At 42.5% G+C, this 19,752-nt stretch overlaps 1 protein-coding gene and 1 long non-coding RNA gene across 11 annotated transcripts in view; one reads left to right on the top strand and one right to left on the bottom strand.

Annotated features, from left to right (window-relative positions):
• The window catches only part of LOC119505618, a 47,750-nt gene extending 42,696 nt beyond the window's left edge, over positions 1 to 5,054 (top strand). For 5 of the 6 annotated variants that reach the window (XR_005210785.1, XR_005210781.1, XR_005210784.1 and 2 more), the window contains 2 exons: positions 2,696 to 2,940; positions 3,041 to 5,054. This is a non-coding gene — a long non-coding RNA (uncharacterized LOC119505618). The remainder of the gene's footprint in view (positions 1 to 2,695; positions 2,941 to 3,040) is intronic. The other variant, XR_005210783.1, reaches the window with a different exon arrangement.
• Positions 1 to 19,752, bottom strand: part of TRPM3 (transient receptor potential cation channel subfamily M member 3) — a 596,233-nt gene that overhangs the window by 6,730 nt on the left and 569,751 nt on the right. For all 5 annotated transcript variants that reach the window (XM_037798450.1, XM_037798451.1, XM_037798452.1 and 2 more), the window contains 3 exons: positions 13,530 to 13,680; positions 13,234 to 13,433; positions 8,995 to 9,127 (listed from right to left, as the gene is read on the bottom strand). In XM_037798450.1, the coding sequence (XP_037654378.1) occupies positions 8,995 to 9,127; positions 13,234 to 13,433; positions 13,530 to 13,680 (484 nt within the window). The remainder of the gene's footprint in view (positions 1 to 8,994; positions 9,128 to 13,233; positions 13,434 to 13,529; positions 13,681 to 19,752) is intronic.

The raw sequence follows: 19,752 nt of genomic DNA, 5'->3' as shown, positions 1-19,752 counted from the left end.
AGAACTGAATGCCTCTTAAGGTCTTAATATGGTCCTGTTACCAAGGTACTGCAGTTGACCTAATCTAATCCAATCCTTTCATTAATAAAGGAAAAACAAAATTAAGAAATTTAACCAAGGATACACAAAATAATTTGGGGTAAACTCTGGAGTATCTAGCAGTAAGTAAAGTATCCTACTCTTCTCTCATTCTAGATAGCTGTAGTTGATCACAGATGCCTGACTTTACAGTTATTTATGGATGTCTGACCCTCCCCTTTGGAAATTCCTAAGGGCATGGCCTGTCTCCTATTCGTGTTTCCCTCTTCCATGTTGCCAGCCCAATACCTGCTAGATGTCATTACATGTCCACTGGGTCAATGAATTAGGAAATTGATTTCAATCATCTAGTAGTTGGCCTGACTATTTATCTACAAAGACAGAGCCACATAGTTAAAATTAAATTATACCATATTTTTCACTTGCTCAAATTAACCTGGAAAGGACAAATCCAAGTTTTTGGTTTGAGCTTCAAGTTTCACTTGTACAGCTCAGAGGCAAACCTTTTGGAGAATCTAAATGAGGCCCATACAAAACTTTTCTGGAGAGGATAAAGATACTTTCTAATACTCCCAAAATGCAAATTAAATCACTTAACTGCTGACACTTAAAAGACACCAGCCTGCACACAAGTAGGTAGGGCCATGGCTACAGAATATGGTTTACAAAGAACAATGCAAATTAAAGCTGGGTCTGCCCAGGTGTCCTGGTTGAGGGAGGGGCGAGGGTGGAAGGGGAGTGGGGGCTGGTGGGGGTGGGGTGGGCTGTCAATGAACACAATTGCTCTAATAGGGAGGAAGATGCACGTCAAAGCCAGAGACTTCACTTCTAGATGGAGATAGAAGAGGCACGTGGATTCCTGCTCTGCAGGATCTTTAGGCTTAAAAAAAAAAAAAAAAAAAAAAATCTCTCTTGTTGGAAAGAGGGACAGTGTGTTTCCTCTGGCCAGGGGCACTTTTCTGTCTCTCTTCAGCCCCTCCCCTTCCCTGTTCTCCCACCTCCCGCTGGCCCAAAGGCCTCTGTTCTTTATCCTTCAGCTTCCCCTCACCCAGCCTAAGCCTTGGACTGCTCTCTACAGCTCTGTTTCTGAGACATTTGATTCTTCTCCCTCCTCAGCCACTGCTGCCCTATAACCCAGGCATATTCCCAAAAGATTTGCCAACTGAGCTATTCTGTATTTGGCAAATCTGACACTATTCACACAGCTATCACAGCTAATTCAGAAGGAAAATACAATTTTTCCTTGTTTCACTTCATTTTGTGGTATAAACATAGCTCAAGTAACAAATTACTTACAGTAAGTCTGTGTGTCTTATAAACTAACATTTCGCTTTTTTCCCCCACCATTTAACCTATGAAGTTTGATTTTGCAAGTACTACAATTTCATTTTTGAAATGCAATAAGTTTACTGGATAAAATACTTCTTCATGGTGTGTTTCTATAGAACGTGACTTTTGGTTTATATACTCTAGGTACTTGGATCCTGCTAGCTCTTTAGAGCTGGCAGAGTATTAAAAGGCAGGATAGTTTTGTTTCTCCATCTCCTTTCCTTTCCCTGAGCCTGGTGTATATAAGACTGGGATTCTAAGGAGATGAAAATCCTCTTTTAGCATAATTGCATGTGATTATTGGTCTAAGCCCTGTGAAATAGCTCCCAGTATCTCACTTCCCTTCAGCTCCAGGATCCAACACTGCAGAGAAAACTACATGGTGGTGGTGGTGGGGGCAGAGGAGGGGGGTGGAGAAGAGCTGAGGCCCCGACAAGAGGCAACTGAAGACTCTGCCGGTGGGGAGTGGCAGGACACCGAGACCAAGGAGCCATGGGGATGGGAGAAGAAAGAGGTGGCACAGGAGGAAGAGGCTCCTCAGGGAAAACAGGGAGGTGCCAGGTGGGAGCCCCAAGAGTGAAGGACAGTGGCCCCAGGAAAGGAACTAGTGGAGGAAAGCTACTGGATAGGGCTGAGGAGATATTCTCAACCAAATCTTAACTCTCCTGTGCCTTTGAAGTGGGTTAGAATGTAAGATCTGAATACAAAATAATGGACTGAATTGTGGTATATCCATACAGTGGAATAGTATTTGGCTGTAAAAAAGATTGATGTTTTGATACATGAGACAATATAGATGACCCTTGAAGACGCCATGTTGAGTGAAATAAGTCAGACACAAAAGGACAAATGTGTGATCTCATTGCTAGGAATAAGCAAATTTATAAGGACAGAAGGATCACAGACAACCAGGAGTGGGGGTGAGGGTGGGGAATGGGGAGTTAATGCTTAATGGATACAGCTTCTGTTTGGGTGATGGAAAAGTTTTGGTAATAGATGGTGATAGTACCACAACACTGTGAATGTAATTAATGACACTGAAATGTGAAAAGTGGTTAAAATGGAAAATGTTATGTTGTATATATGTATGTGGTATGTTTTACCACAATAAAAAAAAAATAGACCATTTTATCCATTTTCTTCCAGAATTCTGAGTGTGCTTAATCATTAAATAGTAAGACAATGTGTTTAGGCTATGCAACCAACTGATAGGGGTTTAGCATGGGGGCCATAAAAGATTAAATGTTTGAGTCAAATTTATATATATTTGCTCCATAATGAGAGTGCTTCCCTTAATCTGTTTCTTTTCTTTTTCATTCTTGAAAAGATAAATGTCAATGCAGATAAGCAAAAGGGATTTTACTGTCTGGGTCAGCAAGAGCTCATTGGTGAATGATACACATCACGGATGTAAATAGGCCTGAGGAGAAAACCAGGAGTTCGGAGTCAAGATTGTAGTCCCCAGGAGTCAACTCCCATCTAATAAATGGAATAAGAATGATTCCAGGAAATAAAATGGAGAAGAGAATAAGAATTTATGGATCAACAAGGATCCCCAAGGAGACAGATATAGTAAGTGACCAACAATAACAAAAAAAAGCTAAGGTATTCTATTTTTCTTTCCCTCTTTTACATCTGGAGACCTTGAGTGGCTTATTTCTGAATAACCCAGGTGCCCATCACAACAGGGACACAACACGGCCCTGGGAGCTGTGAGGTGAACGCCTGCTCCTCGAGCCAGGAAGCCATCAGAGGGGACTCAACAGTTCAGTGAAAAACCCAAGCGAAGAAGACGACTAGCCTCTCGGGACAGTATGGCCAGGAAAATGATATTCAAAACAAGATTCCAGGGGCACGGAAAATTTCAGCTTCAATATGCAATTTCTTAAGAATTATGTTATTTTCTATAAAGTCATCATTTCTGATAACTTTGAAATATGGTTTAATAAGGAAAAAGAGGATAGACAGGCCCTGACTGTTCTAAATTTCAAATATTCCCCAGAATCCTAGTGGTGGGCTGGGGGTGGGCTGGAAGGTGAAAGCCACGCTGTCTCCCCTGAGCCTAATCATGGGGAAGGAGACACTGACACGGGTTTACAGAGTGTAGGCAAAGATGCAGAATGGCTAAAGCTAAGTCTTGCTTATCCCGAGGCTGTTACCTAATTTGTGAATTATTTCAGTCCTTTAGGGTCACCGATCTCTCCCTCTGAACCAATTATCCTTCTCATTAACACTGGGAAGAAAAAAGGAGAAAGGTTTAAACTTGAGTTAATCAAGAGAGAGACCAAAGATCAGAATTTGGAAAAAAGATATGGTGAGAAAAGATATGGGGGATGCTCATCTGTTTTGGCGTACTTTTTTTTATTATTTGTGAATTTCAGATATCCTAAGTTACTCCTGATTCTCTTATGAAAAATTCTGAGTTGAATAAACCATTAATAGTCATGTTTCCAGCACTTTTTCGATCTAGGTGACGTGAAAAAGGGCAAAGAAACTCTTTGTCTTGGGAAAGATAATGTTAGATTAAAAGATGCTACTAGGAATAAATAGCTTAAATTTTTACCATCATGGAGAAAATTCAACCAGCAACTGTGGTGACAAGTGGAACCAACAGGTGGGGTGATAGACAAACATGATCTGGATGCTTTAATTTAGGGTGTGAGAATTAAATGCCTATGGACGAGCCAGATCATGTAAGTAAGTAAAGCAGGCAGGATATAAGACGTTTGAGACAGGGACTCAGGCTGCGGACAGTATGCGTAATCCAAAGGCATGCAGAATGGATTTAAGAAATCACTGCAAGCCCCACACAACAGTCCTCTGTCGTCAGATGCTGCCAATGAGCCACCAGTCGGTGATTTCTGATTAAATGAGTGAAGAAACCGGAAAAGAACTTCCAACTGTGATCACCAGAATATTTAGGTAACCCTGAAGAACCAGTGGGAAAGGAAAAAAAGTAATGCCAGAGACTGCAGATAGGAAAATATCTTCCTGATAGTCAAAATTCCTGGACTTTAGAAATTATGGAAGTGTAAGTTTGATGTAAATTCTGGGTCACACTGCAGAATGGGTTAGTGATAGACTGAGGAGATTTTTTTGTGTGTGTGTACTTAAGAAGGTTAACAGGGGACTGCATGGGATCAAGAATAATCTTAAATCTTTTTTGATAATCTAGTCCAACAGATTGACATAGATGCCCACCCAGTACTTGTGATAAAGTACACTGTGAGTTTAGTAGAGAGGTTGACCAACTGGGCTGAATGGAGAGATGTGGATACCTGGCTAGTTGACCAACCAAACCAAAAAAAGTAGAACAATGGGCTGATGTTGTCATGAAAGCTATTTTTGGAGCTGTGCAATGGGCCTTTGTCCAAGTTCACCGGACTCGTGCTGGTGAACATTTTGGTGAGCTATTTGAATGAAGACGTAGTAAGTATGCTTATCCAGCAAACAGATGTAAAATGAATAAGATAAATAATTAATATGTTGGCTGATGAAATCAGAATTCTAAGGGTCTACAGATGTTAGAATAATGAACCAAAGGGAAAAAAAAGAAAAATTTCACAGCAATGAATGTTAACTACTGATTTTGGGTTAAAAACAAAGATTTCACAAGAAGAGCTTGAGGATATTTGATAACAGCTCATTAAAAAAAAAAAAAAGCCCCAGCTTTAATTAATTGCAGGCTCACTATGAACCAAAAACATGACTTGTCTGCTAAGAATGGTAATATAATCTCAAAATGCATAAAATGTGCAGACCAAATAATAATAATAGTCATTATTTATTGAAAGCATAGTACTTCCTATATGTTATCTCATTAATTTCTAATACCCTGCGGTTAGGTATTAATACTCCATCTTACAGATGGGGATTTAGGTTCAGAAGAGTTAAGTAACTTGCTCAAGGTCACCCAGCTAGTTATTGCAGAATTAGTATTAAAATCTTCCCATTATCTCATGCTGCTATTTGTCCTACTGTCCTATATAAGTATTATTCCAGCATATCATAGGTGCTCAAAAATAGTAAATGAATGAATAAAATATTTAAATCTAGGCTCAAACTACCACACAGAGCATGAAGTTCAATTTAGGCACTACTTTTTAAGGGCGAAGTTGATAATTTGTATAGTATACTGAGAAAATGAGCAGGGTAGTGGGCAATCTGCTGGAAAACATGATAATTAGTTAAAGGTTTTGGGATATTTAGTTTAGAAAAGAGAAAACAAAGTGGGGAGATGATAGTGATCTTCACATATGTAAAATATTTTCTTAGAGAGAAGAGATTTTAGCCTTTTTCTGTGTTCATTTCCAAGACTGGCATCTTAGGCAGCTTCTCCTTTCCAGGTGTTCAAATAAAGGCTGTGTACCTTCTTTAAAAGTAGAGTCCCTATATCACCAACCCCAAACCCAGCCCCTGGCTCATCCCAGGCGCTCAGAAAATTTTTGTTAAATCACCATTGGTCAGGTGTGCAGGAGACAAACCTTCTGCTTTGGGAACAAGTAATCTGTATTCTGTTACCTCCAGAGCCCCTTTCAAATTTGAGGTGCCAATATTTTATTAGCACCACAGTGAATAATTCTGCACCATTCTCTCCCAGTTTTTGACTTTTAGCTGTCTATTGTCAGTGGTTCTCAAAGTGTGTTTCTGGGGACAGGCAGCATCAGTATCACCTGGGAACTTAGCAATGCAAATTCTCAAGAACCATTCAGACCTAGTGAATCAGGAGCTGCAGGGGAGGAGCCCAGCAACCTGTGTTGTAACAAGCCCTCCAGAAGATTCTGAGGTCCACCAAAGTTTGAGAAACTCTGGGTCAGATGTTTCTGGCCTCCCTGGCTGGTGTATATGCTGGGATTCAATGAGACTGGGTATTCCTTGAGGACAGGGCCCATGCCACGTGCATCCACAGTGCCTGGCTAGTGCCCAGGGCACAGCAGAAACCCAGGCCTTGTATACTGAAACAAAACTGAACTTGTGAAACGACAATGAGCACAGAATTTGATGGAACAGACTCCAGGGACTGGTTGTCTTTAGGTAACCAAAGTCCAAAAATCTTCAGAAAACAGTCAGCAATGTCATTTAATAGATTGAAAATTTGGTTATTTTAATGTAATTATCATTAGCCAGATATAGACCCAAACAAAGTAGAGGGTAGTGGTTACTCAAGTAGCTTATTATATGCTAGAATTATATTGTCTTAGAGGCATTAGAGTCATTACTATATTAAAAAAAATGGTGAAGACAGGACTTTTCTGACTCAAGTTCCTATGAGGTGTTAATGATCTCCTGAGTATTTTATTTAGCTCTCTACATACCATTTAGGTGCAAAAAATATCAACAATGATCCACTTAAATGGATAATTATGGAAGTATCTTTATATTTCTAAAAAGATTCATGCAAGTACAATTTGCATAAACAGATTGTATTTTAAAGGAAGTGGCAGGGAGAGGAGCATGGGACTCACTATGTAAAGAAATCCTTTCCCCAAGTGTTTTTGTAGAGCAAAGAGCCAGCTCTTAATTTTCCTGATTTTAAATCTCCATGTCAGCTTTGTCTAGCCTAAACGTAGCATTATGTAGTATTCTATATACCATATATGTAATTTCAGCTATATGTTTCTATCCAAGTGTGTGTGTCTAAATAGGACAGGTGATTTCACTTGCCTCTCCACTCAGCAAGTAAGTGTGAGTTGGGTGATTTGAATCCTTTCTTTCTTTGGTCAATCTCTATTCCTTGGTTCATTTCATGCTGTTTCTGTTGTGTGGCATGTGATTCCAGCATATAAAGATGTTTATTTTTGGTACATTTTAAAAAAGAAAACAAAACAGAACAAAGCAACCCCAAACACAAACAAAAGCAACACAAGCAAAAGGAGGCATAGGTTTACGTTTCTGGCACCTGAGCTTGACCCTGAGGTCACCCTGACCCTGCTGGACCCCATTATCAGAGGGTCGGTCTCAGGCCTAGGCCCAGGGAGGGTGGGCCTACCTTCCATCTGGCTTTCTGGGAGCTGCTCTTTGAGGGTGGGGCTCTGTAACTATCTAGAGAAGAACAGGGCCTTGGGAAATGAGTCGTCTTGGAGAGGGTGCAGGCAAGAGGTGAGAGGCTCAGGTGGAGAGGCTATAGAACCTTTCTATTTCTATCTAATCAGGTCACAATATGTTCATTGGTCTGTACCTCTTTATTCTCTTTCCCCAGGTTTGTGGCTTTTCTGAATTTGAAAACCCTTTCCAAGGCCCCTGGATACACGTTTTGGCAATATGTCTGAGCAATGGGTAATGTGTCCACTAGACACAATTATCTGGGAATCACATGGGTATTTGTCCATTAATAAATAACTTTTTCAAGGCCTCAGACAGTGAGATCTTTGGATTTCCAGCTCCTTTTTCTATTTGCCAGAAAATTGCTTCACATCATATCATCATAAAATGCTCTATTTTGCAGTGACAGATGTGTATAAAATCTGTGCCTGACTTTGAACTTTATTAATATTGGCTGGGTACCTATGGATACAATCTCTCAATGGCATATGTGTGCCTACTTATCTAGTCTGTGTTCTTTGGAGAAGCAAAGGGTCAGGGACAGAAAAATGCCATTTATATAATTTCTTCAGTGCCACCAGAGACTGTCTGAATTGTATAAGCAGACAAAATGCTGTATCATGAAGACTAGAGGTACTGCTTTGAATCTTAGAAATTTGAGTTATATTGACTAAAGCCATCCATGTATTTCAGTTTTTTTGCACTATTTATGATTTGCTTCTGCCATCTTTATATCCCAAATGCTTAAAATTTAAAATTACATCAATGCTTTGTAACACTCTGGGTATTCTTTAGAACAGTGGTTCCCAAATGCTGGCTTTGAGTGTGCCAGTCCAGAATGAAGTTTTTATCAGTCTATAGCAAAATAAGAAAATTAAGAAAATGTAAGGACATTACATAAAGCTAAGTTTATTAACTTTAAGGGATTCTCTTCTTTTTTTTTATTTTGAGATTGTTTGTTCAGCCCCAATGGCCCATTAAAACCATTTGGTCAATTAAATCTAAAAGTATATAACCCCCGGTGTAGAGAATTCTGCTTTTATTTCTTTGCTTTTATTTTGTTGTATAAAAAGAAAAAGCAAAACAATTTTGAAAAATCCCCAACCATTATTATGACTAATTTATAAGTCTCTTGATGTCATTTATTCAAAACACATTGAGCATCCGCTATAAGGCTTCTCCTCTGGAGAATACCTCAGTGAGTGATCTGCATGCATCACAAACATTGTGGGAAGTTTTGAGTTTGGCTGGGTCTCTCTTGGTTTGAATCTGGATCAGAACTTTCAAATTTCTGATCTGAGTCGGCAACTCCAGCCCTATCCTGGGCTCAACAATCTCCAGTGTCCAGGAGGGCAGCTGCTACTGCCTGTTGGAGAAGCTTAGGATCTGTAAGTCTGGGTTTTTAGGTCTAACTCTGTGTAGACACTTCAGGCAATGCTCTATTCTCTCATAAGCTTGCTGGTTCCTTAGGCAATAAAAATAAATACCAGGGTCTCTGTTTTGTGGCAAGGCAAACAAATTCAATTGATAAAAGCATGCCATGGCATAAAACATCTGCAGGAGGCATGTGCCCACGGAACATACCTTTCTGAAGTCACCCGTATCCTCTCATCATTGGATGAGTTGAATCGATCATCCTTTTCTCTGAAATATTCTTCTATGCATTGCTCTTCAAAATCATGCACTTTCTTGAGCTCATCATCGGTTATGAAGAGTTCTGTGAAAATAAAGAGAGCTATGAAACAGAGAAGTAAAAGCAATGTCATCTGACTGGTGTTATGAGAGAGTCTAATGACATTCCTATTGTGTTAGATTGAATTATGTACCCCAACAAAAGACAGGTTCTTCATCTTAATGTGTTCTTGTGGAAGTGAACCCATTGTAAATAGGAACTTTTGAAGACATCAGCTCAGTTAAGGTGTGGCTCAACTGAATCAGGGCATGTTTTAGTCTGTATTACTGGAGTCCTTTATAAGCAGAAGAAACTTGGATGCAGTCAGTAAGAGAACACCACACAGGAAAGAAGCTCAAGTTAGCAGAAGTCAGAAGAGCAGAAACAAGGACAGAGAGATCACCATGTGATGGGAGGCAGAGATGCAAGCCAAGGGGCACCAAGGATCGTGGCAAACCAGTGCCAGAATGCAGCAGAGGGGAGAAAGCACGATTTTGCCAACTCCTTGATATTGGACTTCTAGCCTATGAGACCATGAGACAATCCATGGTATGGTATTTGACACCTAATTAAATCAAGGTTAGGAAAGGAGTCCTAAATTCTTTATTCAATCAGGCAACTTGAGGCACTTTTTTTTTTCTTTTCTGTACACTATATTTGCTATGGGTCTTTGAAGTTCATCCGAGTATCTGGTTTACTGCACGGGTTGCTTAGAACTATACAACTTGTAAACCCAAAGATGGAGCTAAATCAAGGAAAGGGCAGCTACACAGAGAATGGAGGTTTCTTAAAAGCTAAAAAATTTCCGGGTTGGGAGGCGTGGCTGACAGATATTGTTGATTGGCCTTACCTAAAACCATTTTGCAACCTGTTTTTCCCTGTACCTTTTCCCACTGCTGAGGCGGGAAAGCCAAAAACACACATACCCAGCTTCCCTTGAAGTTGGCAGCAACCCAGTTTGGCTGATGAAACAAAAGAAGTCTGTTGCAGGGAGGGGTGGTGTTTGCAGAAGAGATTTTGCTTTCCTGATACAAATAATAGAGATGTGGCTATTTCTTTCCACCTGTGTTTTTATTTTGCTCCCTCCCTCTCCTTACTGCCTTGAACATGAATGTGATGACTAGAGCTGCAGCAGCTATCTTGCTATGAGACATGTGACAAGACAGCACAAACAAGAACAGTTTAAAAATAAGACCCTGGGTCTTTGACTTTATTGAACTATTGTTGTGCTTTGGGCTGTCTACCTCTTCACTTTTTGATATGTGTGAAAAATAAAGCCTTATTTGTTTATGTTATTGTTAGCCTACTTTTCTGTTATTAGCAAGTAAACTAATTAATACCATGGTAAAAGAGCCCACAGGAAATCTGAACCATTAACTGGTCTATGAAACAGGGTTAGGGTAGGAGAGCTACAGTTGGAAATACTGTAAGTGAGATGGGGGAAGTCTTTCTTCTAATTCTGTGCCCTTGAGATGTCAAGGGAATTGTCCCAAGTGTTTGGGAGCCCTGGATTGTAGATCCCCAGGGATTTGGATACCAGAGGTTGCTTTGGCTTGCTTTATGGCCTTACCATGAATCTGCCTGGGAAATAGAAAATGTGAATGTAAAACCAGGTGGAGTGAAGAAAACACCAGAAATCAAATCCCTATTCTTTCATATGGCAGGTCTCCTTGGGAAGGGAGGTAAAGAGAGGTTTATTGAAGGTGAGCAGTTAAGATTTAGTCATGAAATTATACAGAGCATTAGCTTGGAGGGAAAGGAGTGGAGAGGTAAGTAGTTCATAGAGCCCCCCCCAAAGTACAGATTCCTTCCTGCTATTCCATTATTTTAGAACAAAGGGTGTATACTTAAATACTCTGCTGGCCTCGTGTTGCCTCATTTGACTTCTTTAACTATATCTAATACTCTTTTTAAAAATATTATTTTTAGAAAAAACATCAATATGACAAATTTTACAAGAAAAATTAAAATGTATACTTCAGAGTGTTCTCACTCAGGGCTCTGCAAGAACTTGTGCCGGTTTGAATGTATTGTGTCCCCCAAATGCCATTATCTTTGTGGTCTTGTGGGGCAGACGTTTCGGTGCTGGTTAGATTTGCTTGGAATGTGCCCCACCCAGCTGTGGGTGATGATTTTGATAAGATGTTCCCATGGAGGCGTGGCCCCTCCCATTCAGGGTGGGCCTTGATCAGTGGAGCTATATAAATGAGCTGACTCAGAGAGAGAAAACTCAGTGAGTGCAGCTGTGAGTGGCGTTTTGAGGAGGAGCAAGCTTGCTAGAGAGGAACGTCCTGGGAGAAAGCCGTTTTGAGGCCAGGGTTTTGGAGCGGATGCCGGCTGCCTTCCTAGCTAGCAGAGGTTTTCCGGAGGCCATTGGCCATCCTCCGGTGAAGGTGCCCAGTTGCTGATGTGTTACCTTGGACATTTTGTGGCCTTAAGACTGTAACTGTGTAGCGAAATAAACCCCCGTTTTATAAAAGCCTATCCATCTCTGGTGTTTTGTATTCTGCAGCATTAGCAAACTAGAACAGCTTTGCAGGCAACTGATGACCTGAGTTCTTTTAACTAAGGCTACAGACTGATAGTGAAAAATTGACCTTTGCCTTATTGATTATATAATGCAGAGACACACATTTCTGCCCTTTGCCTTCCCTGACCCAGCTACGGCTCTGAAGTACTCCTTTGAGAAAGAGCTCACAATTTCCCAGTGACCCGGCAATGCTTGTCAATACTACAATTGGTGATAACGAGAATATGAACTAGAACTTCACGGAGCTGGCTCCCATCTAGCCCTTAGTCTGGCTTGAGTTCTCTGGTCTTCTGCAAGGCTGTGGACATTGGAGCTGAAGGGGGTCTCAGGACCACCCACTTCCTTTGTTGTATTTACACACACCCCTTTCTAACCTCTCTGGATATATGAGGTCCTCCTCCACCACACATGAATCACTTTGGGGCCCTGGGCTAATCCTCTGCCCATTATCCATTGCAGGGTATAAGTCATTAACATTCCTCTGTCCCTAATTTGGAAGTTCATGTTCTTCCACATAGTCCAAGTTTCCTGAGTAGAAAAGCTAAGGGTTCATCTCATAGGTCATATTTTCCTAAAGTTGTGTTTCAAATTTTGGAATTCCCAGCTCTCTCCAACTCTCTTCAACTCTTCAATTTTAACATCTAGAAAGGAGTTGGGCATTACTGTCAGGGAAATTGTTAAAAGCTCCAGGCTTAGAAAAGCAGTTGATTAAATGGCTTTGGTTTCAAACCTTAGATGCACCAGCGACCACATCGAATGTGACCAAAAATCTCCTGGGTGGCTTGTTAAGAAAGTAGGTTCCCAGGCAACACTCCCAGAGGGTCTTTTCAGTAGATTTACCATAGGTTGTCTATTTACCACATATTTTGAAGCCATGGTAGCTTGTTTATATGGGACTGGATACCCCATGATCCTTAAGTGAGGGTGGTACTGCCCTCCTAAGGGGCATTTAGGAATCTATAGGAACTCCTTGCATTTTATGTGCAGAGGCTGGGGTTGCTAAATCTCCTTCAGGTGCCATCCTCCACAATGAGGAACTGTTCCACCCAAATGCCTATAGCACCTCCTTTTAGAAACACTGAGCTAGAAGGTAAATGGGGAAGGGTCTCCTGCTTTGTCCTTTGAATAATGGGAACCAGGGCTGGTTGCCTCATGAGTTCAAACAGGCACAATGTCTACAACTTAGGAAAATGTTTAAGACCTAAAAAAGTGATAAGTCCAGAAATGATCATGGAGAAATCAAGCTTATTCTACCACAGCTCAACTCATATGTGATGATGCTTCTATTACATATAATATAGCACTGGGTGCCTATTAATGTGGCTGAAATATTTTGTGGCAGGACCTCTGGAGAGTAAGAAAGTTAGAACCTGTGAAGGTGCTAAAACAGTCATGCTGGAGACTGGTTTTATCTCACTAAGAAGGATGCTCAGTTTCAGCCTTCACTGTCATCATTCCAGCACCATTTCTCAGGCAATCATGCTCTCCTGTCGGCCCCCAAGTCTCCAGAGCTCTCTGGCCTCTGCAGGAAGCAGGAGGAATTAGGGGCTGCATGGTTGCCTGCGGGAAGCGGTGGGGATTTCTGCTTCGTGGCCTGCCTGTCCCGACCCCAGACACTTACTCAGGCCATAATCCCTCTCATCTGCGTCACTCTCGTGTTTCCTCCAGCGGCAGCACAGGTGCTGGAATATCATGGTCATGTGACTGAAGATGATCAGCGGCGGGGGCAGCACCGGCCTTTCATGGAAAGTCATGATGAGCTGGTAGCGCTGAAACTTCCACACTTGGTTGGATATTGATTTTACTTCGAAAAACGTGTTGCTGGTAAAGAGATCAGAGAGAATCAAGTGAGGAAAGCCACAGCTCTCTCAAGCACCTGTCTCCCAAGCCCAGGGCTCTGAAGAAGGGTCCGCTTACTTAAAGACGGCGATGAGGAGGTTGACCAGCAGGATGTTGGCCACCAGCAGGTAGCAGGCCATGATGGCCGGCACGATCCAGGCTCCCGTCTTGCAGGGAGGCAGCTGGATGATTTTACCGTCCTCTCGGGTCTCATTCTGTCCACAAGGAGCTGGAGGAAGCAACACAGGCAAGAAATGAGAAGCTGTGGCTGTTTGGTTAAAAAAAGAAAAACTAATTTGAATGAGGGTTTTGGATGGAGGAAGAATACAGCCATCTCAGAGCAAACAGAAAAACAATTCCAAATGCAAAATAGAAAAATGAAAGCATCATGACTATCCCAAGAGGCTGCTGCTACTCCAGAGGGGCGTCTGCTCTGCCTACATCCCAAGTTGTTAGCCAACCCGAGTGAGGGGTTGGAGCCACCTGATTGCTCTCTCTGTCCCCTGATACCTGCAGCCGAAGGGCAGATGGGGGTTTCTTAGGAAGCCTGAGGATTGGCCGTGGAGCAAAGGGTCCCACTGCCTTGTCAAGGTACTTTCAAAATGTGCTGTGGCGGCCAGAGCTGACAGCTGTAAGAGCTGCAGCCGCAGGGGCTCTTGGCTCTTGACTGGGAATGAACACCGCAGCAGCTGTTAATTGTTGCAAGAAACCACCCGGAGCTCAGAGCAAATGATTTGCCTTCTCAGTCCAGAAGGAAGAAAACTGGGCCGCACCTTGGGAAGTATTTAGAGGGCTTGTCACTCAGTCCTCATGATGGATGGGATCTCACCAGGAGAGGAATGAGGGGTGATGGACTACAGACGGAGCTTGCGGATTCCCACTTTCTTCCAGCATCATTTCCATTGCAAAAATGCTTTTCAGGGCCCAGGAAACAAAACCCGACTGAACTGAATAAATGGAGGGGGAAAAGGTGGAGGGAGGATCTGGAGGTGGAGGGTGAAGAGAAAGGTGATGTGTGGGACTGGGTGAGTGTGAATAATGTGCTAATGAGGTTTGCTTGGCATCTCTGGGTAAATTCAGGGGGAAACCACAAAAAAACCTTGACAAATCCCCTTAGTGTTGCATAGATACCATGGTCCAGGAAGTCAGGAGTTACCTGTAGGTGTCCAGGTATAGGTGAGCTCGCCCTCCCCCTCCAGTTCCCTCATATGGGCATTAACAAGGTCCTTTTGCATTCATTTGTATGAACGATGGGGCAGAGAAATAAAAGGTGGGCGTGAAGGGCTCTCACAAGTTGCCATAGGCCGCTTTTGAAGATCTGTCAGGAAGGTTTGTAAAGTTGACACAGAATCTACTTGGCTGGAGTACCTGGCAAGGGTAGTCCATTTGCTTCTTAAGAGTTCCTGTTGCTAGGCTGCACGCTCTCCAGTGGTTTTCAACCCTGGCTGCATATGTGATCACCTGGGGAGCTTTAAAAAACACCCAAGGCCAGCTCCAGCCCAGACAATTAAGTCAGAATTTCTAAGGGTGTCCTGGGCATCAGTATATATATATATTTTTTAAGGTTTCTCTTGTGCCACAAAGGCTGAGACCCCCGAGGTAGAATTAGACTGAAAAAATTACTTGATTTCCAACTGGCCCTTAGATCTGAAATGCATCCTCTCAACCCATTAGGGTTTTAATAATATCAAGACACTGGGACCTAGAAAAAGATGGTCAAAGTTCTTCCTTTGGTTCTGCCTGGACTGCGACTGAGAGTAGCAATCGAGTGTTTAAATGGAGCAGAATCTTTTCTCATTATTGGCAATTGTGGCAGTAACCACCCAAGACATCCCTGCAGGAGGCCCTGATCATTTCCTCCTACAGAAGGAAAACCCAGCGACAGAGACCCCACTGGCTTCAGGATCAAGTCCAAACTCTGAGGATGGCTGGCCCAGTGCCTTCTGTTGCCAATTCCCACCTCTCACTCCAAGCACAAACTGGACTGAGTTTCTTGCAGTGGAAATGCCATGCTCTCTCTCACTCCTGATTTTCAGCCATGATTCTTCCTTGGTTTCCAAAAGGTGCCTAGACATATTCCTCCCACTCCCACACTTCACTTGGGTGAATCCTATTCATTCTTTAGTGCTCATCTAGCTTACTGAAGCCTATCCCAGCTCACTTTCTGCTCCCTTCTACCCAGGCTTGGGTTAGGTCCTCTCCTTATTGCCCCAGAGCATTCTCTGTCTGCCCCTCTGTGTGTCTTCTCATGCCACGTCACCATTGCCAGTTTACTCATTTGTGTCCCACATCAGAGTCCCAGTGAGAATATGGTTGTATGTGTTTTCCCATAATCTGGCATAGAGCACCCACGGAGCACACCCGAACACAACCATACAGGATCAATGTTTGCTGAACGACTGAAGATCATGTGGATACGATTTTACTGACGAGCACTAATATATTGCCCATACCACCAGCCTGCTCAGGATGCACAGTCCTAGTTCTGAGGGGTTCTTGGCACCTTCCTTAGGTCCTTTCCAGAAACCCCACCTCTGGCTTGGCAAGAAAGCTTCACAGGCTTTTTTACTCACTTGGCCGCAGCCCTCCAGGAATCACTGCTTTGCTTTTCTCCCCTCTGCAAAGCTTCTCCCACCCTCTCTACCCCTTCCCTCCTGGCCTGACTCTGGTGGGGCTGTCACTTTTCTCCTCTGCCCTTCCTCTGGCTCCTGCTAAGATCTCCTTGGGGAAGCAGAGAAGGAGGAGGAGAAATAACCACTTGGGGAAGTTGCAAAGCTTACTCAGATTTTACAGATTTAAAATAAAGATTAGAGGGGCAGAGATCCTCCATCTTGCTCTTCTGATCCCATATTTAGTGATGGCCACACAGACACTTCTGCCTCTATGGCCCTTCTCAGCTGAGAGATGGAACCAGGGGAAATGGTGGGTGCCCCTTGGTTTCATGTGGCCTCTGTGCATTTCTGTGAGCCTCCAGATAGTGCAATTAACCTGTACCAGGTCCCTGTTGTGTTCTGTTGGTCGGTTCCTCATAGGCCCCTGCTAGTTAAAAAAATTAAACCAGCCTACAGTCTTTACCCAAGATTTCATTTGGTATACAGTGTGACCCAAGACTGTTAATGTATTCCAGCTCCCCCCACTTTTTATATACAGGTAGTATTAATTTAGTGGTTAGGGCCATGCATTAGAATCAGGCAGATCTGTGTTCAAACCCTGACTCCACCATTTTCAAATGATATGACTTAAGCTTACTCCATCAACTTCAGCTTCCCCATCTGTAAAATGGGTGTGGTAATATTATATACCTGTGGGGGGGGGGGTTGAGATCCTTAAATGAGATAATACATGCAAAACACTCAACTCAGTACCTACCACATAGTCAGCTCTCAATAAACATTAGCTGATGTCATCATTATTGTTATTTTGTGATTAACAATAGACTTTAGGCTTTTCAAGGTCAAAGACTATCTTTCATTCCCCTTTGTTTCACAATCACTAAGAATAGTCTTTATTCTACCAACATTTATTCAGTGCCAGGTACTAGGGATACTGGGAATCTAAAAGACAGTCTCTGTTGTTAAGGAGTTCACAATTTAGAAGGGAATAATGGGGAGTTAATGCTTAAATTGTACAGAGTTTCTGTTTAGGTTGATGAAAAAGTTTTGGTAGTGGATGGTGGTGATTGTAGCAAACCATTGTGAATGTAATTAACAGCACTGAATTATATATTTGAATGTGGTTAAAAGGGGAAATTTTAGGTTGTATATATGTTACTAAAATAAAAAACAACACAGGACTGGACAATACAACATGAGGGTGAACCCTAATGTAAACCCTAGACTACAGTTAATAGTATGATTATAAAAATGTTCTTTCATCAATTGTAACAAATGTACCACACTAAAGCAAGGTGTCAATATTAGAGTGGTAAATGGAAACTCTATTTTATGCATGATTTTTCCATAAACCTACAACTTCTCTAATAAAAAAATGTAAGTTATGTGGCAAAATGTTAAATATTGGTAGATCTGGGTATCTGGGTATGGGATACGTTGGAGTTCCCTAAATGGGTTTTAAATTTTTGCAATTGTCCTTTAAATTTGAAATTATTTCAAAATTAAAAAGCTATTTTAAAAAAGGGAACAGATCATTGCTCTGTTGTATGAACACTCCCTGACCCCCTCTAGCATGGGCCACACAGCCATCTGGCAGTCTGGACTCCCCAGAGGTACTCATGTCCCATTACCCAGACTCTGAAGCAACAGTGGTGCAGCATAAATGAATTAGATGCTCCTAGTGACACTGAAAATGATAATAAATGTGTGTCATAAAGAAACAGCATTCATTTGCTAATATCAACAAAGATGCAGCAGTTAGTACAAAACATTGCTCCATAATGGCTTCTTGAGATGTCCTTGTTCCAGGTATTTATTTGCACTAGAAAGTGCTGTGACTGAAACCATAGATGTCTACCACTGATGAAGATGAACTGTGTGCCTTGGAGTCCTGACAAGCAGCTGCTTTCAGGATGGGGGAGACATTATCTAGTCATCACATAGCACCAACCAGTATCTGGGCACTCATGTTCCCAGGTGTTTTGGGTTGCATTATGTCCCCCCCCAAAAGATATGCTGAAGTCCTAACCTCAGTACCTATGAGTGTGACTTAATTTGGAAACAGGTTTTTGCAGATGTCTTCAAGTTAAGATGAGGCCAAACTGAATTAGGGTGGGTCCTGTTCCAATATGACTGATGTCCTTAGAAGGAGAGGAGGAGTGGCACAGGGAGGATAAGAACATGTGAAGATGGAGCCAGAGATGGGAGTGATGCATCCACAAGCCAAGGGATGCCAAGGATTGCTGGCAAACACCAGAAGCTAGAAGAGGCAAGGAAGGATTCTACAGGTTTCTGAGCAAGCAGGCTTCTGTTTGCAGAGTTGGACATGAGACTCAGGCCTGACCAATCAGAGCTCTTATGGATTGAATTGTGTCCCCCCAAAAGCCATGTTCAAGTCCAAATCCCTGGTCCTGTAAATGCAACTTTATTTATAAATAGGATCTCTGATGATGTTATTAGTTAAAATGAGGCCAAGCTGGATTATGGGGGGCCCTAATCCAATGGACAGGTGTCCTTATAAGTAGAGGAAATTTGGATACAGTCAGCAAGAGATAGAGAGAGAGAGAGAGAGAGAGAGAGGGAGAGAGAGAGAGAGAGATGGCCTTATGAAGAAGGCGGAGATTGAATCGTGAGCCAAAAGCCAAGGAACACCAGGTATTGCCGCTCCTACACCCCCACCCCAGAAGCCAGGAAGCATGGTTTCTGATGTGTAGCCTCCAGAACTGTGAGCCAATAAATCTGTGTTGTTTAAGTCAGTAAATCTGTGGAATTTGTTACAGCAGCCCTGGCAAACCAAGACAAGAGCCAATGAGCCTCAGCTCTGGGACTTTGCCAGTATAAAAGCGAAGCTCTCTTCTTATAACACAACATAAGGCTGCCAAGTGGAGCAGGTTTGCCTGAGAGTGACTCCATCATAGAACCGAGCCATGCCTAAAACCAGTCCTCTTCAGTTATATGAGCCATAAAATTTCTTTTTTGCTTAAGCTAATTTGAACTGAATTTCTATCACTTGCAATTAAGAGTCCTGACTAATTCAATCACCCCCACCTCCAGCCCCTGCTCATAGACCAGTAAAAAAGGAGGTTGACGTTTGGGGCCCCCACTCCTTGAAAGGTTGCATTATGAAACGGAGTATTGATGTAGAATAAAGAGATTGGAAAGGACAACCAGAAATGTGAAATGTAACCTGATACCAAGGTTTAATCTCAGTGTTAAAGTTTCAGGAGCCAGAGGCCACTGTTAGGCCCCTTCTTCCCAAAAGAATAAAAAACTTAAGAGGTTCTGCACAGAGCCCCCTTGAGGAGCTGTTGGAGAATGTAGGGGTGTTGGGCTTCCCCACCTCGATGGTTGCTGATGTACTCACAGACATAGGGGACTGGTGGTTTGATGGGCTGAGCCCTCTACCATGGGACTTGCCGTTGGCAAGACTGTTGCTGCAAAGAGAGGCTAAGCCTCCTTATAATTGTGCCTAAGAGCCTCCTCCCGAATGCCTCTTTGTTGCTCGGATGTGGCCCTCTCTCTCTAGCTAAGCCAACTTGGCAGGTGAAATCACTGCCCTCCCTCCTACGTGGTATCTGACACCCAGGGGGTGACTCTCCCTGGCAACGTGGAATATGACTCCCGGGGAGGAATGTAGACCCGGCATCGTAGGATGGAGAACATCTTCTTGACCCAAAGGGGGATGTGAA

Source organism: Choloepus didactylus, chromosome 10 (assembly GCF_015220235.1).
Source record: "Choloepus didactylus isolate mChoDid1 chromosome 10, mChoDid1.pri, whole genome shotgun sequence".
In the NCBI taxonomy this organism is placed as follows: domain Eukaryota; kingdom Metazoa; phylum Chordata; class Mammalia; order Pilosa; family Megalonychidae; genus Choloepus; species Choloepus didactylus.
This window is presented reverse-complemented; position numbering and strand designations above follow the sequence as displayed.